This window comes from Nicotiana attenuata, unplaced genomic scaffold, assembly GCF_001879085.1.
Source record: "Nicotiana attenuata strain UT unplaced genomic scaffold, NIATTr2, whole genome shotgun sequence".
NCBI lineage: Eukaryota > Viridiplantae > Streptophyta > Magnoliopsida > Solanales > Solanaceae > Nicotiana > Nicotiana attenuata.
Window position 1 is genome coordinate 13,400 of NW_017671940.1, and position 19,219 is coordinate 32,618.

Below are 19,219 nucleotides of genomic sequence, written 5' to 3' on the forward strand. Positions count from 1 at the left end.
TTCAAGTCTGAAGCAACATATTAATGATCAAGCTCCTTCCTTCTATTGATACAGCATATAGTATTCTCTTAAGTTATGAAAAACAGAGACAGGTGTCTGCTCCATCTCCTTTCTCCTTAGAATATGCATCTTTCAATGCCGGTTCTTCTGAACATCCTTATACTCCTAGAGTGAATTTTGATAGTCAGAAGAGTGCAGTCACTTGCAAATACTATAAGAAGCCTAGGCATAGCATTGAAAAATGCTATAAACTTCATGGTTATCCACCAAATTTCAAGTTCTCAAAAGGTGGTGGTCCCAAAAAGGCTTCAGGACATGCTACACTTGATTCTTCTACATCTCAGGCATCTATTTCTCAACCCACTGGTGGTGCTATTCAGACTGGCTACTCTGACTCATCTACTGATTTTCCCGGCTTAACAAAAGACCAATTCTCCCAACCGATTCAACTTTTGCAACAAACTCATGTTACTTCTGACTCTTCTCACTCTCTCATGGCATCTGTACATTTTGCTGGTAGAATAGCGACTCATAGTGTCCTTATTAAGCCTGATTTATTCTCCAAAGTCAGTATTTCTAATTGGATTATTGATTCTGGGGCATCTGATCATATGACCTCTCTTAAATGTCTTCTTTTCAACATTCAACCTCTTACTATTCCTTGTCTCCTAATGGTTACAAAGTTAAAGTTACAAACTCTGGGTTCCTTAACTTTGTTTCCGAATTTCACTCTCCACAATGTCCGTTATGTTCCTAGTTTTCAATACAACTTGATTTCTGTTCATCAGTTGGTTGATCAGTTTGATGGCACTGCACAGATTACTAAGGCTTTGTGTGTGTTACAGGACCCTTCTCTGAAGAAGCCACTGGCTCTTGGTAAACTGGACAATGGATTCTGCAAGCTGCAAGTCCCCATGATTAGTCCTGGAAGATGTGTTTCCAGTTCTGCTTTTGTATTTCCTGTTTCTTCTTCTGAATGTAATGGTTTGGTACTTCTATTGCTTCTTCTTGTAATTCTGCACCTATTGTTTCTAATAAAATGGATATTTTTTGGTATTTTAGACATGGTCATATACCATTCTCTATAATGAAAGGGATTTCTGTTCTCAGTCCCTCTTTCTCCTCTGAACAATCATTTCCCTGTCCCATTTCCCTCTAGCTAGGCAGACCAGACTTCCTTTTCCTGATAGCACCATTCACTCCTATACACCTTATCAATTAATCCACATTGATACCTGGGGTCCTTATCACTCTCCTGTCTTCCATGGTGCTAAGTATTCTCTTACCATTGTGGATGACTATTCTAGAGCTACTTGGACTCACTTGATGGATGCTAAAAGCAATGTTTTTGACTTACTTAAAGCTTTTATTGCTATAGTTGAAACTCATATTCATACTTCTGTTCAAGCAGTTAGAAGTGATAATACTTTTGAGCTAGGTTCTAGTTCCACTCGTTCCACATTCTTTTCTGATAAGGCATCATTCATCAGACCACCTGTCCTCATAGTCCACAACAGAATGATGTGGTAGAAAGGAAGCATAGGCATTTACTTGAGACTGCTAGAGCTTTATTATTTCAATCTAAGCTCTCTATCTTTTTCTGGGGGGGACTGCATTTTAACTGCCACATATCTCATTAACAGATTCCCTTCTCCCCTGTTAAAGAATAAAACCCCTTTTGAATTGCTTTATGGTTCTGCCCCATCCTTTGCTCGCCTTAGGACTTTTGGCTGCTTATGTTATGCTACTGTTCCTAAGATTCATAGGGACAAATTTGACCCTAGGTATGTTCCTTGTGTCTTTCTAGGGTATCTCTTTGCTAAGAAGGGTTATAAACTGTACAATCTTGTCTCCAAGACTTGTCTTGTGTCTAGGGATGTTCAATTTCATGAACACATTTTTCCTTTCTCTACCAATCCTTCCACTATTCATTCTGTCTTTACCTCCCCTTCTTCCCTTCCTACTGATTTTTCTTTCATTCATTCCTCTGTTTCTCCTTCCTCTCCATCTTCTACTCCTGATGCTTCTTCCCATTTACCTTCTTTTGATCTTCCTCCTCCCTCCTCTATTGGTGATTCTCCTATGAGGAGGTCTTCCAGACCTCATAATCCTCTAGGATATCTCAAGGATTATGTTTTTCCCTTCCTTTCTCCCCCCCCCCCCCCCCTTCTTCCTTGTCAGCTTCCTCTTCTTCTCAGCCTTTGTCTAAACCTACCACCTACTCTCAGGCTGCTTGTATTCTTGAGTGGCAGGAAGCCATGACCAAGGATTTTGAGGCTCTAGAAGCCAATGGCACTTGGTCTGTTGTTAAGCTTCCTTCAGGCAAGAAGCCCATTGGTTGCAAATGGGAATATAAGATCAAGCACAAGGCTGATGAGAGCATTGAGAGATATAAGACTAGATTGGTTGTCTGGGAGGATACTTAAATTGAAGGTATTGGTTTTCATGAGACACATTCCTCTGTGGTGAAGATGTCCACAGTCAAGACTCTTATTGCAGTTGCTATCAAGAAACATTGGCCTATGTTTCAATTAGATGTAAATAATGCATTTTTGCATGGTGACCTTGATGAGGAGGTTTTTATGAAGCTTCCTCCTGTTAAACTGTTTCTTCCCCTTCTACTTTTTGGCAGTTGGTTTGTAGGCTGCACAAATCTCTCTATGGGCTCAGACAAGCCTCCAAGCAATAGTATGCCGAGCTTTCTCAGACCCTATCTTCTAGAGGTTATTCTCATTCTCTCAATGATTATTCCTTGTTTACAAAGGTTTCTAGGGGTTCTATTGTGGTGCTTGTTGTTTATGTGGACGACATTATTTTTATTGGCACTGATAGTGCTGAAATTTCTGATCTTAAGTCTTTTCTTCACCATCAATTCAGAATTAAGGATTTGGGATATCCCAACTATTTTTTGGGCATAGAGGTGTTATACTCAGCTTCAGGTTTTCTGTTGCATCAAAAGAAGTTCATTCATGACCTTCTCCATGAGTTTCATTGCTCTGATGCCCCCCCCCCCTCCCCCCGTGGTTTGTCCTCTTTCCTTGTCCGTCAAACTTAAAGTCTAGGAGGGTGTGCCTCTTTCCAAGCCTGAGGTGTATAGGTCTTTGGTTGGGAAACTCGATTTTCTTACTCACACAAGGCCAGACATCTCTTTTGTTGTGCAATACCTTTCTCAATTCATGCAGTCTCCTTGTATGCCTCATTTGGAAGCTGGTTTCCATTTGCTGAAGTATTTGAAGGGTACTGCTGCCGTTAGTATCTTCCTTAATAATACCTTTGATTTTTCTGTTGTTGCTTTTTGTGATAGTGACTGGGCTGCCTGCCCGGATACTATAAGGTCTGTCACTGGTTTTGTGTATTATTAGGAGGCAGCCTTGTAGGTTGGAAGTCTAAGAAGCAACCTGTGGTATCAATGTCCTCTGTTGAAGTTGAATACAGGGCCATGAGTAAGGCTGTCAGTGAAGTTACTTGGTTGCACATGTTACTTCTGGATTTGGGTGTTCCTTGTTCTTCTGTTATTCCTCTATTTTGTGATAGGCAAGTTGCTATTCATATTGCCAAGAACCTTGTTTTTCATGAGCATACTAAGCATATTGAGTTGGATTGTCATCTGGTCAGAACTAAGCTTGCTGAAGGCCTCATTCAATTGCTTCACACTTCTTCCTCTACTAAATTGGCTGATATCCTCACCAAAACCTTGCCTGGTGCTGCTCATCATGGCATTCTGTCTAAGTTGGGGGTTTTATCACCCTCCAACTTGAAGGGGGGTGTTGGAAATATTGACATTAGTCCGGATTAGTTAGGAGTTAGACCTTTATTATTTTGTATTGGGCCAAGCCCACTTATTTAATTATGATTCTTTGCCCACAATGTATAGTCTGGGCCGGGTAAGATATAAGAAGCAGAACGACGTCTGTATCAAAACACATTGTACATATTATTTCATTTTGCACAGATACGAAATACTCTCTCTTTCTCTCTCTCTATAGAACATAACAAACCCTAGAACAAATTTGCTTGATTTCAGCTCATTTTTCGCTGTCATCAAATTGAAAAAACAAATGGTTGGTTAATATCTATAGCTACACATACGGACTTGTCATATTCAATATTCCACCGGTTTTATTTATATGGAAGCACTACTAGATTATCGATCATAATGGAAAAATATATACTTGTAGCTAGTATATATTAATATCGAAACAAGTTAATTTTACATTAAAGAAATTAAAGCATTAGTCAAAATCTGATGTGAATTAGGTAATATTTTTAAATATTTTCATTTTTAATTCTTACTATGAAATTTTAGCGTTTAATTACAGTAATATTTGGTATTTATTGTTTTCACAATTTTATGAATGATGTGAGATGAAACTATATTACGTGCAGCATGAAAATATATGTAAGCATATGTTAAAAAGTATATATATACTTTCTTAGAATTTTATTATAACATGAAATACATATATATTAATTGGATAACTAGGAAGAACAAACAATTCAATTCAATAATAAGAAAGACCTTATCTCCTTTAAGAACTCATATGTCAAGGCAGTGGAGTATGATCAGCTAGCTAACAAAGCAGACTCATGCCACTGAATGCAGGTCAGACAAAATTGAAAAATCCAGTGGTGAACCACTACTACAGAGTGCAAAACCAAGTTGTTGATTTGCTAGCTAAGGAGGGAGCTGCCAAGAAGCTTTTTCCAAATGTGAAGATTTAATAATTCCTTCGGTGTTTGTCAACAAAGTTGTGTGTGCAGACATTTTAGGAACTACTTTTGCTAGGGAAATTTCTAACTTGTAACTAGTAGTGGCAAAATGGTTAAAAGAAAACAGTTATCCACCCATATTATCCGTTAAAAAATGGATAGGATAATGAACTTTTTAACAACGGATCAAATATTGATAAGAATCATATTATCCATTTAGAAAATCGATAACTATTGGATTTAACTTTTACATTGTAAAGCCTCAAATTGGGGGTTCCTCAAGTTTGGGAGAATATGAATATCTATATTATCCACCAATTAACTCGTTTTTTATACGTATTTAATGTGGGTTGGGTCGGATAATTCATCCGATTGCATCACCCGATTTCGACCCGACCCATATTCGACCCGACCCGTCCGTTTGCCACCCCTACTTGTAACACAAATTTGGTAGATGTAACTAATGAACGGGACAATGTTCCAATTGCTACATATATTTGCTATCTATCTATCCATTTTATCGGTTAAAAAAAAAAAAAAAAACTCTTCCTCTTCTTGTTATTTTAACTACTTAATGTGTACTTAAAACAAAGACTTTTATAAAAAGAATTAAACTAAATAGCCACTCACCTAACTACTTAAATCAAAAATAACAGGCGAATGTATATATATGTATAATTCATGTATAATATGTGTATATTTAACATATAATCTATGTATATCCGCTAAAAAGAGTAAGTTGTTAATTCGATAAGCTATTTGTGTAAAGATCCTTTTTATAATGGCAAATTGCGGGGAAACGTTTTCTAGGTGTTTCAAACCTGCCTATTTGTGGATAGATGTGAGGGACATTGAAAAAAGAGTAGAAATGGCGTGGGGTAGCCACTATTTAAGGTGGTATTTATTTTTTATCCAGTAATTGTAATGTTGAGCAAAAATAGCCACTACTCTATCAAAATTAATATGAAAAGATATTTTTACCCTTTCTTCCATTGCTTTTCTTCCCAAACCCTCGCTTCTCTCTCAAGTTCGATACCCACTCGTTTTTCGTTTTCTTTCCGGGAGATATCCTAGTTCCAATTTCGTTTTCTTTCCAGGAAATATCATGAGTTGGGAAGTATGATCTTGGTTAAGATCATTATTATTGAGCATGAGTTGGGAAGTATTATCTTGATTATCATGTTGTGTCAATCCCAGGCAACGTTCTGTGGCGAAAAACACTGAAGTGGGGGATCCAAAAAAGCTGACAATTGTATTTGAAGATGCAGTAGCAATAGGCAAATTACAAGTCTGTTGATGCTGCTGTTGGCGGCGTTCCTCTGGCTGAAAACGGAATCCCATGTGTGATGAATACTGTTCTTGAGCAACTAAATCTTGAGCTAAGATTTTGGTTAACATTTTTACCCTTTTTTTTTATGATGCTTTGCTTTCTATCAGAATGTCATTTTTATTGACATTTAAAGAAAAAGGCAAATGTGTAAGGTCACAACAGAATGTGTTAGACCATTTGAACGAGAATTCATCAATTTGAGTTTTCACTTTTTTGACTCTAATTAAAGATATCTAAGTCTCTACGTGTTAACCAAAGATCTTGGAATTATTGGCATGGAAACTAAGATTTCAAAAGTTAAGGACGCTTGGTCCAGAACTTAGACTAACAAGTTCAAAAGTTAAGGACAATAGGTCCTTAACTTACAGTTACAAGTTCAAAAGTTAAGGACAATAGGTCATGAACTTAGGCTAAGAAGCCCAAAAGTTAAGGACAATAGTTAAGGACATTTGGTCCTTAACTTTGAGTTCCAAGTTCAAAAGTTAAGGACATTTGGTCCTGAACTTTGACTTACAAGTTCCCAAAAGTTAAGGACACTTAGTCCTTAACTTTGAATTCCAAGTTCAAAAGTTAAGGACACTTGGTCCTGAACTTTGACTTACAAGTTCAAAAGTTAAGGACACTTGGTCCTGAACTTAGACTAACAAGTTCAAAAGTTAAGGATATGCAGTCCTTAACTTACAGTTACAAGATCAAAAGTTAAGGACAATAGGTCCTTAACTTTGACTTACAAGTTCAAAAGTTAAGGACGCTTGGTCCTGAAGTTTGAGTTCCAAGTTCAAAAGTTAAGGACATATAGTCCTGAAGTCCTGAACTTAGAGTTACAAGTTCAAAAGTTAAGGACATGTAGTCCTGAAGTCCTGAACTTAGAGTTCCAAGTTCAAAAGTTAAGGACATGTAGTCCTAAAGTCCTGAAGTTAAGTTCAAAAGTTAAGGACATGAGCAGAAGGATATTTTCGTCCGGGCAGTTAAAGTTTATTAAAGCAGTGGCTAAAGACCAAAGACATTTTAAACAGTGGCCTAAAAGCAAATACATGTATTATTAGTGGCTAACCGTGCACTTGCCCCGACAAAAGAGGCCACCCCAAATAGTTCTGAAAAACCTCAAGCCCAAAATTCATAAACAATATAAGCCCAATGTGAGCTACTTTGTTTTTAGAATGTAGTGTTTTCCAAGAACCGGCTAGGTCATCTGTTTAAAAGTCAAATCATGCAAACCATTCTTACACATGACAAAAAGAATAATAGTAGTAGTTAAAAACTGAGAGTTAATAGTAAGTGGAAATGATGCAATTGAGCAGGATAAAATTCACAAATAGCCAACTTTTAGCCCCTATAATATCACGGAGTTTCACCTATTGAATTTGAAAGGGGAACGTACAGAAATAGTTATAGTTTGGAGGCTTCTAACAAGTCCTAGCTATAATTTTGCTAATTACGGATAGTAGTTACAAATTTCTTGCCATAGGGTGTATTCCGTTGAAATCAATTTACTGTATTCAATTCAGCTGTCTTAAAAAAATTAAAAAATACAGGGATATTTGGTTGTATTCAATTCACTGTATTCATTTATAGCTACTTTTACACTGTGCATTCAATTTGGCTGTATTCCAACAACAAAAATTCAAAAAATACAGGAATATTCGATTGTATTCGTTGCTACTTTTACACTGTATTCAATTGCGGCTGTATTCAAACAACAAAAATTGAAAAATTTATGAATTTTCCGAAAAAATCTCCTTCGAAATACATAAAATACAAGCAAAAATACAAAAAATATATTGTATTTACATTCAGAAAGAGAAATACACTCAAATCCGGCCAGATCTGACCGGCCAGATTTGAGAAATATAATTAGAAAATATGATAAAATAAAAACGCATTGTATCTAAACATAAAAAAAGAATACATACAATAATTCATTGAATCTACATTAAATGTCTTTTCTAGCGCTTCGCCGGTGGCTCGGCGGAAATTTTCCATCAAATTTTTGGAATAAAAATAATATCAAAAGATAGATCCCCCTAAGATCTATCCTTTCATGTATGTTTCATGGGGGGAAAGTGGCCAGAACTCAACGAATATGAGAAATAAAGTTTCGATTTTCCTTGATTTTTCTTAAATCTACGGAGTTTTATGAGCAACTGAAAGAAATGGATTGTGGATTCGTGTAGAGAAGGATGAGCAAGAGGTGGTGAAAATTTGGGACCATTTGGAGACCGTCAGCCGGCGGCGGTGATTTGTGATGATGGCGGTGCAGACATAGGCGGACCTACGTTGAGGCTTGAGGAGTCATGGGACCCCGTTAGCCTCGGCAAAAATATGTATATGTATCTCTTATATATCTCTCTGCATATAGCTGTGACCCCTTAAATATTTTTCGTGTGCCCCTACTCCCAAAGAGGCGAACTAGAGGAGCGGTTTTGTGGGACGCTGAAGTTTCTGCCTTTGCTGGATATCGTGTGTTCAAAACCCATTATCTTTTTCTCCTCTCCTTTTTAGTTTACTTCTTTTAATTCAACTAGCCCGTACACATAATAGTCAACTTACTTAACTTTTTTTCTTTTTCAAATCCCTCTCTTAAAATTAAAAGCCTCAAGTAGCAATTTATCACGCTTCAGAAGTAGAAAAATACAAATCCTTGTGCCACAACTTTCTTCAAAAATCAGTATGACAAAGTACGGATATCCGTCAACTCTGGCTCAATAATGACAACTAATTATTAAGAGTTTGAGACTTTTCTTCAGTTCTTTAACTATTAGCACGCCCTTAATCTAGATTTGTTTTGTAAGTTTTTTGATAATTTTTTAAGTTTGAACACCCTTTTGATCATAGATCCCTTTTTTAACTGAGAAAAAGCTAGAAATTTTAAAGTTTTAAACAATCTTAAATCAAATACCTTCCTTTTCTGTAGCACCTATTTTGCGAATAAATCTCTCTATTTGTTCGATGATTTCTATTTCTTTAGAACTTTTGTTTATTTATACTTGGATGATAAGTCATCATAATCATTGAGTTTTCAAAGAGTTGCCCGCCAAATTTTATCGCTAGTAATTAGCATACAATGGTGTCCCCGTCGTGCTCGAATCCTGGATCCGCCTCTGGGTGCAGAGACGGTCTGGCGACGATCTGGTGGCGATGACAGAGAGGTGTTAGGAGAGAAGATGGTTCTTAGGGTTGTGAGGAGAAGGGAGAGATCAGAAAATTGGGTATATATGGATGGTAAATTTGCTATAAATACAATCATTAGCTATGTATTATAATTATTTCAAACTATAGTTTTGAATTGTAAACACGTAGAAGATGTTAGTTATATCATGTAAAAATCTCTGTCCACGAAGTAGTTATTTTTTAATTACAAGGCTGAAAAGTAAGTAGCCTGTGCTATTACTACAATTGAGCAACCTCAACTATTGATGTCATATCCTTCAATGGGCCCTTAAGAACTTTGACATAATCCTTTTTTTTAGTTTGGCAATCTTCCTCGAACTTTTTATTGATTGAGATGATCTTTTGTAATCTTATCCTAATGCTAGTAAACGATGTCACCCATCTAGCTATGAAATATATGTAATACTATGCTCACTCCAAATTAGTTTGGATCAATAAGGTTCAACTGAATTTATAACTTTTGGCACTATATATATATATATTAAACCCGATAAGTTTCAATCGTGGATCCATCCCTGCATATATATTATGCAGTCCTGGATCCAAGAACACTAGTTAGTCTCCTAAATATTTAGTTGCTCAGGACGCAAAGTCTTCCAGCACATTTGAACTGCATTTTGGTTATAAAAAAAACTATTGCTTTTCCAGAGTTTCTTGAGGCTGACAAGAATACCCATGCATTTTCTCAGTCAACTACAGTTACATCAATGAAACTTTATGCTGGAAATTCCACCTTACTATACTTGAAAAGATCAAAGCACGAATTTGTGAGTACAATTTACAGAGTATGTAAGTAGAGAGATGTGCAATATCTATCTACATAGCCAACTTCCATTCATATTCATGAAAATCAAAGCTATATTCATAAAAGAATTTCAAATATGCACATTTATTATATTGCACACCTAGTTGTTTCACTGCCTTAGCAACTGCAAAATGTCTAAAAAGAGGTTCAGAATGTCCAAGTAAAGATTGACAGATGCCCAGATGTACTCATCATACGTGAACCTCTTAATCAAGTTGTCTGTGTCATACACAATATACGCGCAGAAAACTATAGCGCTGATTCCACTGTAAATAGCACTAGCTGTAGATCCAAGAGGGAAGAATATCTGCAAATGGGCAAAGTATCAGAGGGCAGAGCTACAAATGAAATAGGATACCTAAAATTAATAATTCTAGTATGGTTCTATGTGTTGCAGTCTATAGGGGTTGTGGCTCATCGGAATGGTGATACTGTCAACCGCATTCGTCATCTCATGGGTAGGAACTCGGTGGTCTTTATTATTTATATCTATAGGGAGGCTAATTAGGTAGCTGATGGTTTAGCCAATTTGACCTTTAGTTAAGAGTCTTGTTTGAATGGCGTGCGCTTGTGCGTTCGACCATTTCTTTGCGTGTAGGGGATCATGTTCATTCATTCCCTCGCTTGATTTCTGGTTAGTTTTCTTTTGTTGCTTTGTTTCTCTTCCGTAAGGAAAAAAAAAAGGGATACCAACCTGTATAAATCCAACCAAGAAAAGTACAGAGAGGCTAGCAAAGAGAAATGGACCCAAAAAGCTGAAGTCCTGGCCATTTCTGGAAGCCCAAAATGTGTAACCAGTAAGAGATAAAACTACAGCTGATGTCAAGATCAAGGCTTCAAGAACAATTCTTCCTGTAATTTCCAAACATTAGCAAATTATATATCCAAGAGGTTGAAGTAGAGAAAAAGTCCAAACAAATTAAAAAACCAATTACAGAGAAAGCTAAACTACTGACCATCTGTATTAGCACAGGTTACACCAACACCAAAACTCAAGGAAACAGTAAAGAGACCAAGGAAAACAAAATTCAATGGATGCTTTTGTTGAAAGATATACAAGGGCCACAACACTGCACATGCAAGAACGAATTGTTAGTACATCAAGTAATTGCTTAAACTGCAGAAATGCCAAACCGAGCCATACACGTTATTTACACCAACATAATTATACCATAACTCCAAGTTTTCCTTCTTTCTAATCAGAGTACTCCATTTATCATGCACATGATGAGCTACTAACTGACTAATAAACTCACAATTAACAGCCAGGGGCGGATTTAGGGGGGCGGAAGGGGTTCACCCGAACCCCCTTCGCTATGCAAAATCTGTTTTATACCTCTAAATATTATGTTTTGAACCCTCATGCCATAACCCAAAAACAGAGCTTAGCGGTCAAGGGGTTCAAAACTATTATAACTTCATCAGTTCAAATTCCACTAGTTATGATTTTTTTTAACTTTCTTCTTTCTTGAACCCCTTAGCAAAAATTATGCCTCCGCCAGGCTACTATTAACCATGTAACCAACTCCCCAAATGAATTGACTATTGTACCCCTCCTATTTGCAAGCAATTGACTATTGCAACTTCCTTATTAAATTGGCATATAACACATCCATTTTCATTGACATTACAATCTTATATCCAAGGTCAACTATTTCATGAGGTGTAGAGTGTGACTTACATATGAGAGGTAGGAAAATGAGGAGAATGAGGAGGACGATATTGCCACTGAGGAGTTGGTTAATGGGAGTGTAAAGGGCGGTGACGGCGGAGACAACGGTGGTTAAGAGGATCTGAGCGGCGAGGATATAGTAAACTTTGCGAATGAAACCCCAACGCAGCTCATTTTCGACATTTCCGATGCCTGGATAGAGCAGGTTTCCTCCTTCTATGTCACCTTTCACTCCATCATTGTTAATCAAGTTCGTCAACATGATTTTCCTTTCCCTTCTTTCTTTGTTTTTCTCTTTCTCTTTTTCTCTATCTATCTGCCTGGAAACTGGATGATACTAAGGTGATTTATTTAAGCGTGTTTTATTGGTTGGAAATTGGAATTAAGGAGGCGGCTCTGAACTGGTATTTCTAGTCAAACTTTTTTCTCTCAATTGATATTTCAATATATATAAATTCCTGCCATACTTCATATGAGTCTACTTGCAATTGACCAGAAATAGCACCCACTTGAGGGGTTTAAAGATAGTATAGTACTCCCGCTAATTAATTTATTTGGGGAGTCAAAAGGGTTTTTCTAACCATGTATTTCTTAAATAATTCATAAGTATTTTGAGTTATGCATTTTTTGACTATCAATTCTTTTTATATAGTATTCAAATATATATGTAAAGTTATTTTCAATTTTGAAGAATTTATATCAAAATACACAATGAATATTCAAAAATTTAACCCCCGTACTATGAACTTTGTTACATAAAATAGAACGAAAAGAATAATATTTACAGGTATCTAGATGAAACTCCATGGAGTCCGAAACTTAATTAATGATTTTTTGTACAAAAAGCACTTTTTTAATGTTTTAAAAAAAAAGTTACATTAATGAGTACTTCGCAGTTTTATACTGCGAATCGGGTTAACGGAAATTTTGCCGTTAAAACAATTCGCAGTATCATACTGCGAAATATTAAAAAAATAACTTTTTTTTTATGCAATTCGCAGTATAATACTGCGAATCGCTTGAGATGGGCCCCACCAATAATTTATTGACATAACAATAATTCAAATACGTAAAACGTAGTATAATACTGCGAATTACTTTGAAAAATTGTACACCCCAAGCTCGGACTTGCCTTATTTATAGACGTTTCAATTTTATAAAAATTCATTCAACACTTAAACTTCAAACATACGTTCATTATTCTCTCTTCTCCTTATCAATCAATTTTTTACAATGTCTGAAGTGCCAAAAATAAGGGTTTCACTGTGTTGGGGGGGTGAGGTTGTGGTGGAGAATAACTCTGTGAGGTATAGCTCACCTCCACAGGGTCATGTTAAATTGCCGCTTAATATGGAGTACGATACATTGGTATCGTTGTTACGTAAAAAAATGAGTGAGCGGAGGCGTTCGATTAGCCTTAAAGTAACCGGTAGATTTCCTTATTCAGTGACTCCGCAGGGGTTTGCTTATTATTCTGAGTTTAACATCGAGGATAATGAAACTCTTAGAGATTTTTTGCGGATTCCGGACGAATACAGGGAATTTATTGTAATAAAATTATTGGAAATGTACGTGAAGGTGGAGGACCTTCCTAGTAATGAGGGCGTGCATAGCAGGGATAACCCCCAGTCATCGGGTGGTTATTCTGGAGCAGCTTCTGCCGGACAGATTGCAGATGAAAGAGCTTGCCTTGATTTAAACTTGTCACCACAGGTGAATGAGCAGCCACAAAATAATGTTTCCACTTTATATAATCAACAAGACGACTGGTAAACTTCAATTTTACTATGTTTTAGCGATTTTTTTTTTCATGTTTTAATTGGATTTGTATTAACACTCATATTTTTTATAGGGGGTATCGTCCGGATTTGAATTTTACAAGTTATGACCCCGCCCCTAGTTGGAATATGGGCAGGTCTGGAGTAATGGACCACGGTGGTCCATCTGGTAGTTATCACCAACATGATATATCCATCATGAAACGTCAAGACAATACGATTTTTAAGTAAAGTGATATAGCGATATCTAAAGTATTTTTCCTGAGTATTGGGTAACTTATGTATTTGTTCTTTTTGTGCAGTGAAAACGAGCTTCTTGAAGCTCCTGGCGTCACACAGTTGCCCATAGACGACGACAATGCGGATGAGTCTGGGGATGACACACCCTTCCATGATGAGGGGGATGATGAGGAGGAGGAAGTGAATGTTGAACCTGAGCTGACCAGGGAGCATGTTCCTCCACCTCCCGCTAGACCAAGATTGTATGAGTCCCACGTGCCATTTCATGAGCGAAATATTCCCTACCTTGATAATTTGCCAAGCATGCCTAACGTCGATGCCCTCACAAGGGATGATGATGAATTACGGTCAGTGATGTGGGATGAATCTAGACCAGCTGTTCTTACAAAGGGCATGTATTTCCCCGATAAAGCTCGTCTAATTAGGGCTGTAAAAATCTACAGTATAAGAGAGTGTCGTGAGATGACGGTAAGTGAGTCAACTACGGAGAAATACAAGGCTGTATGCCGTAGGTGGTTTATGGGTTGTCACTGGATGCTGCGTGCCACAAAGAAGAAATCAGGTTTGTGGAAAGTGGGTAAATTTATTAGCGAGCACAGATGTGAAATGGACACATTCAATGAGAATCACTTCAACTTGGATGTGGACTTGATTTCCCTTGTCTTGATTCTATTTTTGGAAGTGTCCATTAGGTTCAAGATTAAAGAGTGTATTACAGCCGTCCACCAGGAGTATGGTTGTACTATAACCAAAAGAAAGGCATATCTCTGTTGCAAACGTGCCTTTGAACTTATTTATGGCGACTGGGATAAGTCTTTTTCAAATCTGCCCAGGTACATGGCTGCACTGCAACACTTTAACCTCGGGACTGTTGTTAAATGGAGGCGTGAGCGGAGCACGGACAGACCGGAATATATTTTCAACTATGTATTTTGGTCATTTAAACCAGCAATTGATGGTTTTGTGCATTGTCGTCCTGTAATTTCCATAGACGGTACTCATGTCTATGGAAAGTATGATATTAAGCTTTTGATTGCAGTTGCAGTAGATGCCAACGGACAAATATTTCCACTAGCTTTTGCCATTTGTGTCAACGAAAGTGAAGAGACGTGGACGCAGTTCTTGAACCACTTGAAGCAGCACGTTGTCAAACAGCGTTCAGGTATTTGTCTAATATCTGATCGGCATGGTGGTATTTTAAGTTCTGTACGTCACTTGCCTGAATGGCATGAACCATATGCATACCACCGTTACTGTGTGAGGCACCTGAAGGCCAATTTCCAGAAGAAATTTCCTGACAAGGCGTTGCATGACTTAATGTGGATGGCTGCAACTGAGCACCAGCAGTGCAAATTCACGAGGCGCATGGAAGCGATCCAGAAGATAGAACTACGAGCCTATACTTGGTTGATGCAACATGACCTTCAAATGTGGACATTGCATGCTGATGGCGGCAGACGATGGGGAGCCCTGACTACAAACGTGTCGGAGTCATTCAACGGCTTGTTGAAGTCTGCCCGTGGACTGCCTGTCACTGCCATGGTCCGCATGACATTCAAACTGAGTGCAGAGAGGTTTGTTGAAAGGCATGAAGCTGCATCGGCATTGATGGACAGGGGTGTTGAATTTATGCCAATACCCATGACAAGATTTTAAAGGTACAGGAGGCGAGCACAGTGGCATTCATTTCTTCAGTATGATCATGAACGGGGTATTTTTGAAGTTAAGACCGCTATCAACGGACACCGTGGGAATAATCTACAAACGGTGAATGAAAATAGAAGGTTATGTTCATGTGGGAAATGGACCATCTACCACATGCCGTGCGCACATGCGTTGAAGTGCTTTCAACAAGTTGGATATGGGGCAACAAACTATATTGATAGGCAATACAGTGTTGCAGCATACGTAGACACGTATAGTGGGAAGTTGCATCCATTAGGTGCTGAGCATTATTGGCCGCCGGAACCTTTTAAGTTGGTATGTAACAAGGACTATTTGCGCAAGCTGAAAGTGCAAAAGAGAACGCGTATACGGAACCAAATGGATGTTGGTGAGTCCGTTTATGCGCGTAAATGTGGCATATGCTCTCAAACTGGACATGACCGTCGTAAATGTCCTTCAGGTGGTGGGCGTGCCGGTGGTAATCCTGGTGCAACTTCGTCCAATGTACCCAACTATCAAGGATACCCCTAGTCCTTTATTTTGAAAAAGCTGAGAAGCATGTGAAAACCCTGTTTCGTGTCAGGGTCATTTAATATGTTATTCGTAGTATAATACTACGTTTTGTGGATTTGACATGTCCTGCTGAAAAAGCTGAGAAGCACGTGGAAACTCTGTTTTAAGTCATTGAAATTTACTATGTAATTCGCAGTATTATACTACGTTTTTGTTTGAAATCTTGACTATAAATAACGGTTGCATGGTACTTATATTCTTCGCTTAACAATAACCAAAGTTTCTCTATAAGAAATGTCTGCACAAAACGTTTATGTCCCAAGGTGCTACTGCAGAGAAAAATGCAGTTTGTTCAAATGGTATCCAGAAGGTGCACGCCGCTACTGGGCATGTAAGAACAAGCTCGAGGAGTTACCCGGCAAGCCTACATGTGACTTTGAGGTTTGGATGGACGAACCATGTAAGCAAAAGCGCTACAAAGAAAGAATTTATGAGCTTCATTGTTTATGTCATAACCAAGCGGTAAAGGAGCGCCGAACCAATGATGAACTTGAGGCGTTGAAGGCCAAACTCAACGAGGCAGAAGAAGAGAAAAAAAAGCTGGAAGAGCAACTCGAGTGGATGGAGCGAATTATAGAAAGCAATCGTGATTAAATAGTGGCTTGTAAGTCATAAGCGTAGTAGTGTATTTTCAGGGTACCTCTGTCATGTGTTTGTAGCAGTTGTACTGTCATGTATCTTTAGATTTCCCGCTTTTGTGGTTGTGTTTCATGTTCAAATTCTGTTTCAATAAAAATGTTGTTGTAATTGTGTTGTTGTCATTAAATACATAATGTTCAAACCCTGTTTCGTGCCAAACAAATTTAAAATGTTATGTCGAGAAATGAAAATCTAAAGCTGTCATGTCGAAATTTAAAATATTATGTCGAAAAATGCACATGTAATGAGGAAAATGCAGTTTGTTTAGTTGTCATGTTGTGCTAAAAAACCTGAAAACCATGTGAAAACCCTGTTTCATGTCAGAGAAATTTAATATGTAATTTCGCAGTATTATACTACGTTTTGTGGAGTTGTCTAATATGTAATTCGCAGTATTATACTACGTTTTGTGGAGTTGTCATTTCGTTCTGGAAAAGCTGAAAAGCATGTGGAAACCATGTTTTGTGTCAGAGAAATTTAATATGTAATTCGTAGTATAATACTACGTTTTGTGGAGTTGTCATGTCGTTCTGAAAAGCTGAAAACCGTGTGGAAACCTTGTTTTAAGACAGAGAAATTTAATATGTAATTCGTAGTATAATACTACGTTTTGTGGAGTTGTCATGTCGTTCTGAAAAGCTGAAAACCGTATGGAAACCCTATTTTAAGTCAGAGAAATTTAATATGTAATTCGTAGTATAATACTACGTTTTGTGGAGTTGTCATGTCCTGCTGAAAAAGCTGAAAAACATGTGAAAACCCTATTTCGTGTCAGAGAAATTCAATTTGTAATTCGCAGTACAAAACTACGATCAATCTGAAATCTTGCCTATAAATAACGAGCGCGTTCGAGTTATTTTCTGCACTTCAAAACAACATATAATCGAGATTTTCCATAAAACCAAACTTCTCTTTAAGAAATGTCTCAACGACCCCAAACTGAGGATGGCCAAACTGTCGAAGCACATGCTCCATGGCATGATACTCAACGTAATCCCAGAAGATCAACGGGACGGAGGTGCTCCAAATCAGCCGGTCGACTGAGCAACAAGCGGGTAGCTGACCAAGCAACTCGATGCTGTATGGCGTCCAGATGAACTACCAATAGTAACAAAAAAATGAGTACGCAAAACACAACTCAATTTAAAACAACCAAGTGTAGGTACATATTTACCTGTCCGTTCACCAACATATCTAACACATCCCTAAGAAGGGGGAGATTATGATGAGCATCCGTCCCTCGGTAGGTCCCACGCCAGAGAATCCACCTGATAGCTAGAGGGAGAAGCGGATAATCCTCACCGGGCGGGAGTAGTGGTAGAGGTGGCTGCAACGGCATGATCCGCTGCCAGGACCAAACCTAAGATAAAATGTTGATGTAAATTTATGAGTCATTTCACGATATAGAATTTAGGGTAACTGACAATGTATTCGGAAATTTTTTGCACCTGTAGGAGGGGCAGAAAACCACATATATCAACCGCTGGACCTACGCTCACCCGGCACATGCTCCTATATAGATACGCCAGAACAGCAGCACTCCTGCTATACTGTGGTAGCTCATCCAGCTGCTCAAGATAATGGAGAAAGCGCATACTCACTTTACTCCCCGAAGTGTCCGGGAACAAGACACACCCGAAAAGCAGGAGTAACGCCAACCGAGTGTACCTCTGAATCCAAAGATGGTCCATCTCGTGGGTAATATCTGGGTGCAAATCCGCCATCTGATCTCTAATGAATGACAAAGCCACGCGACTGCCACGCCGGTTACCCTGAGGTCTAGAACCAGTCAACTGCCCCATCATGTCCGCCAACTGTGCACGAGTCATCCCTCTCCGGTGGTGGGGCAGTGCGAAGGCGCGTCCCTCTACGCGCAGTCCGTATAAAACCCGGACATCCTGCAGCGTGATGGTGGCCTCTCCAGTGGGCAAGTGAAATGTATACGTCTCCGGTCGCCACCGCTCTACCAAGGCCGTGATGAGCGACCAATCAAGCTGCATCCGTCCAAGCTCAAAAATGGTATATAATCCCGTAGTCTGGAGGCTCTCTACTACGCGCTCATGGAAAGGATGCTCGGCAATAAACTCCCACAAATCATCAGGCCTCCTGGGGAGGAGAGCCTGCATCGATACCTGTCCCTCCCAAACATAGGAGGACCTATGGTCGCCCTGCAGCACTAGTAGCTGATCCTCGGCAGGTCCAGGATGCGCAGGCGGAGGAAACGCCATGTCGTCTACTATAATTTAAACAAAATTAATTGTTTGTGTTAGTGTAATAAATTAAATAATTAAGTATGATATTTGAATTGGAGATAATAGTTATGTATGGGTTCCAGGCTTGATTTTTGAGGCCCGGTACCACCGGATAATCCTTAATTATTATGCGTCTCAATTTCAACATTTTTAGAATTTTGTTAACTTAATAAATTAAATTATAAATTTTTGAATTGGAGATAATAGTTATTTATGGGTTCTAGGCTTGATTTTTGAGGCCCGGTACCACCGAATAATCCTTAATTATTATGCGTCTCAATTTCAACATTTTTAGAATTTTGTTAACTTAATAAATTAAATTATAAATTTTTGAATTGGAGATAATAGTTATTTATGGGTTCTAGGCTTGATTTTTGAGGCCCG

At 38.3% G+C, this 19,219-nt stretch overlaps 2 protein-coding genes across 2 annotated transcripts; one reads left to right on the plus strand and one right to left on the minus strand.

Moving 5' to 3' along the window:
• Nucleotides 1-2,471: 2,471 nt before the first annotated feature.
• On the plus strand, nucleotides 2,472-3,796 carry LOC109210959. Its single transcript, XM_019374444.1, has 4 exons — nucleotides 2,472-2,723; nucleotides 2,765-2,939; nucleotides 3,183-3,248; nucleotides 3,363-3,796. The coding sequence occupies exons 1-4, from the start codon at nucleotides 2,472-2,474 to the stop codon at nucleotides 3,794-3,796; spliced, it is 927 nt and encodes a 308-aa protein (XP_019229989.1).
• Nucleotides 3,797-9,915: 6,119 nt separating this feature from the next.
• Nucleotides 9,916-12,165, minus strand: LOC109210964 (BI1-like protein). The gene is made up of 4 exons (XM_019374447.1): nucleotides 11,698-12,165; nucleotides 10,973-11,086; nucleotides 10,711-10,868; nucleotides 9,916-10,323 (listed from the first exon to the last, which is right to left on the minus strand). Exons 1-4 carry the CDS (start codon nucleotides 11,948-11,950, stop codon nucleotides 10,126-10,128), a joined length of 723 nt encoding a protein of 240 aa, XP_019229992.1. The 5' UTR covers nucleotides 11,951-12,165; the 3' UTR covers nucleotides 9,916-10,125.
• Between the last annotated feature and the right edge of the window lie 7,054 nt (nucleotides 12,166-19,219).

Excerpts from the sequence above, each read along its gene's own strand:
- LOC109210959 (XM_019374444.1), top strand. The coding sequence starts at position 2,472 with ATGTCCACAGTCAAGACTCTTATTGCAGTTGCTATCAAGAAACATTGG. Across the intron at positions 2,724-2,764 it reads TCAGACCCTATCTTCTAGAG|GTTTCTAGGGGTTCTATTGT; the intron begins GTTATTCTCATT and ends TTGTTTACAAAG. Across the intron at positions 3,249-3,362 it reads ATTTGAAGGGTACTGCTGCC|GAGGCAGCCTTGTAGGTTGG; the intron begins GTTAGTATCTTC and ends GTGTATTATTAG.
- LOC109210964 (XM_019374447.1), bottom strand. The coding sequence starts at position 11,950 with ATGTTGACGAACTTGATTAACAATGATGGAGTGAAAGGTGACATAGAA. Across the intron at positions 11,087-11,697 it reads CATTTTCCTACCTCTCATAT|TGTTGTGGCCCTTGTATATC; the intron begins GTAAGTCACACT and ends TTGCATGTGCAG. Across the intron at positions 10,324-10,710 it reads TCTTGGTTGGATTTATACAG|ATATTCTTCCCTCTTGGATC; the intron begins GTTGGTATCCCT and ends GCCCATTTGCAG.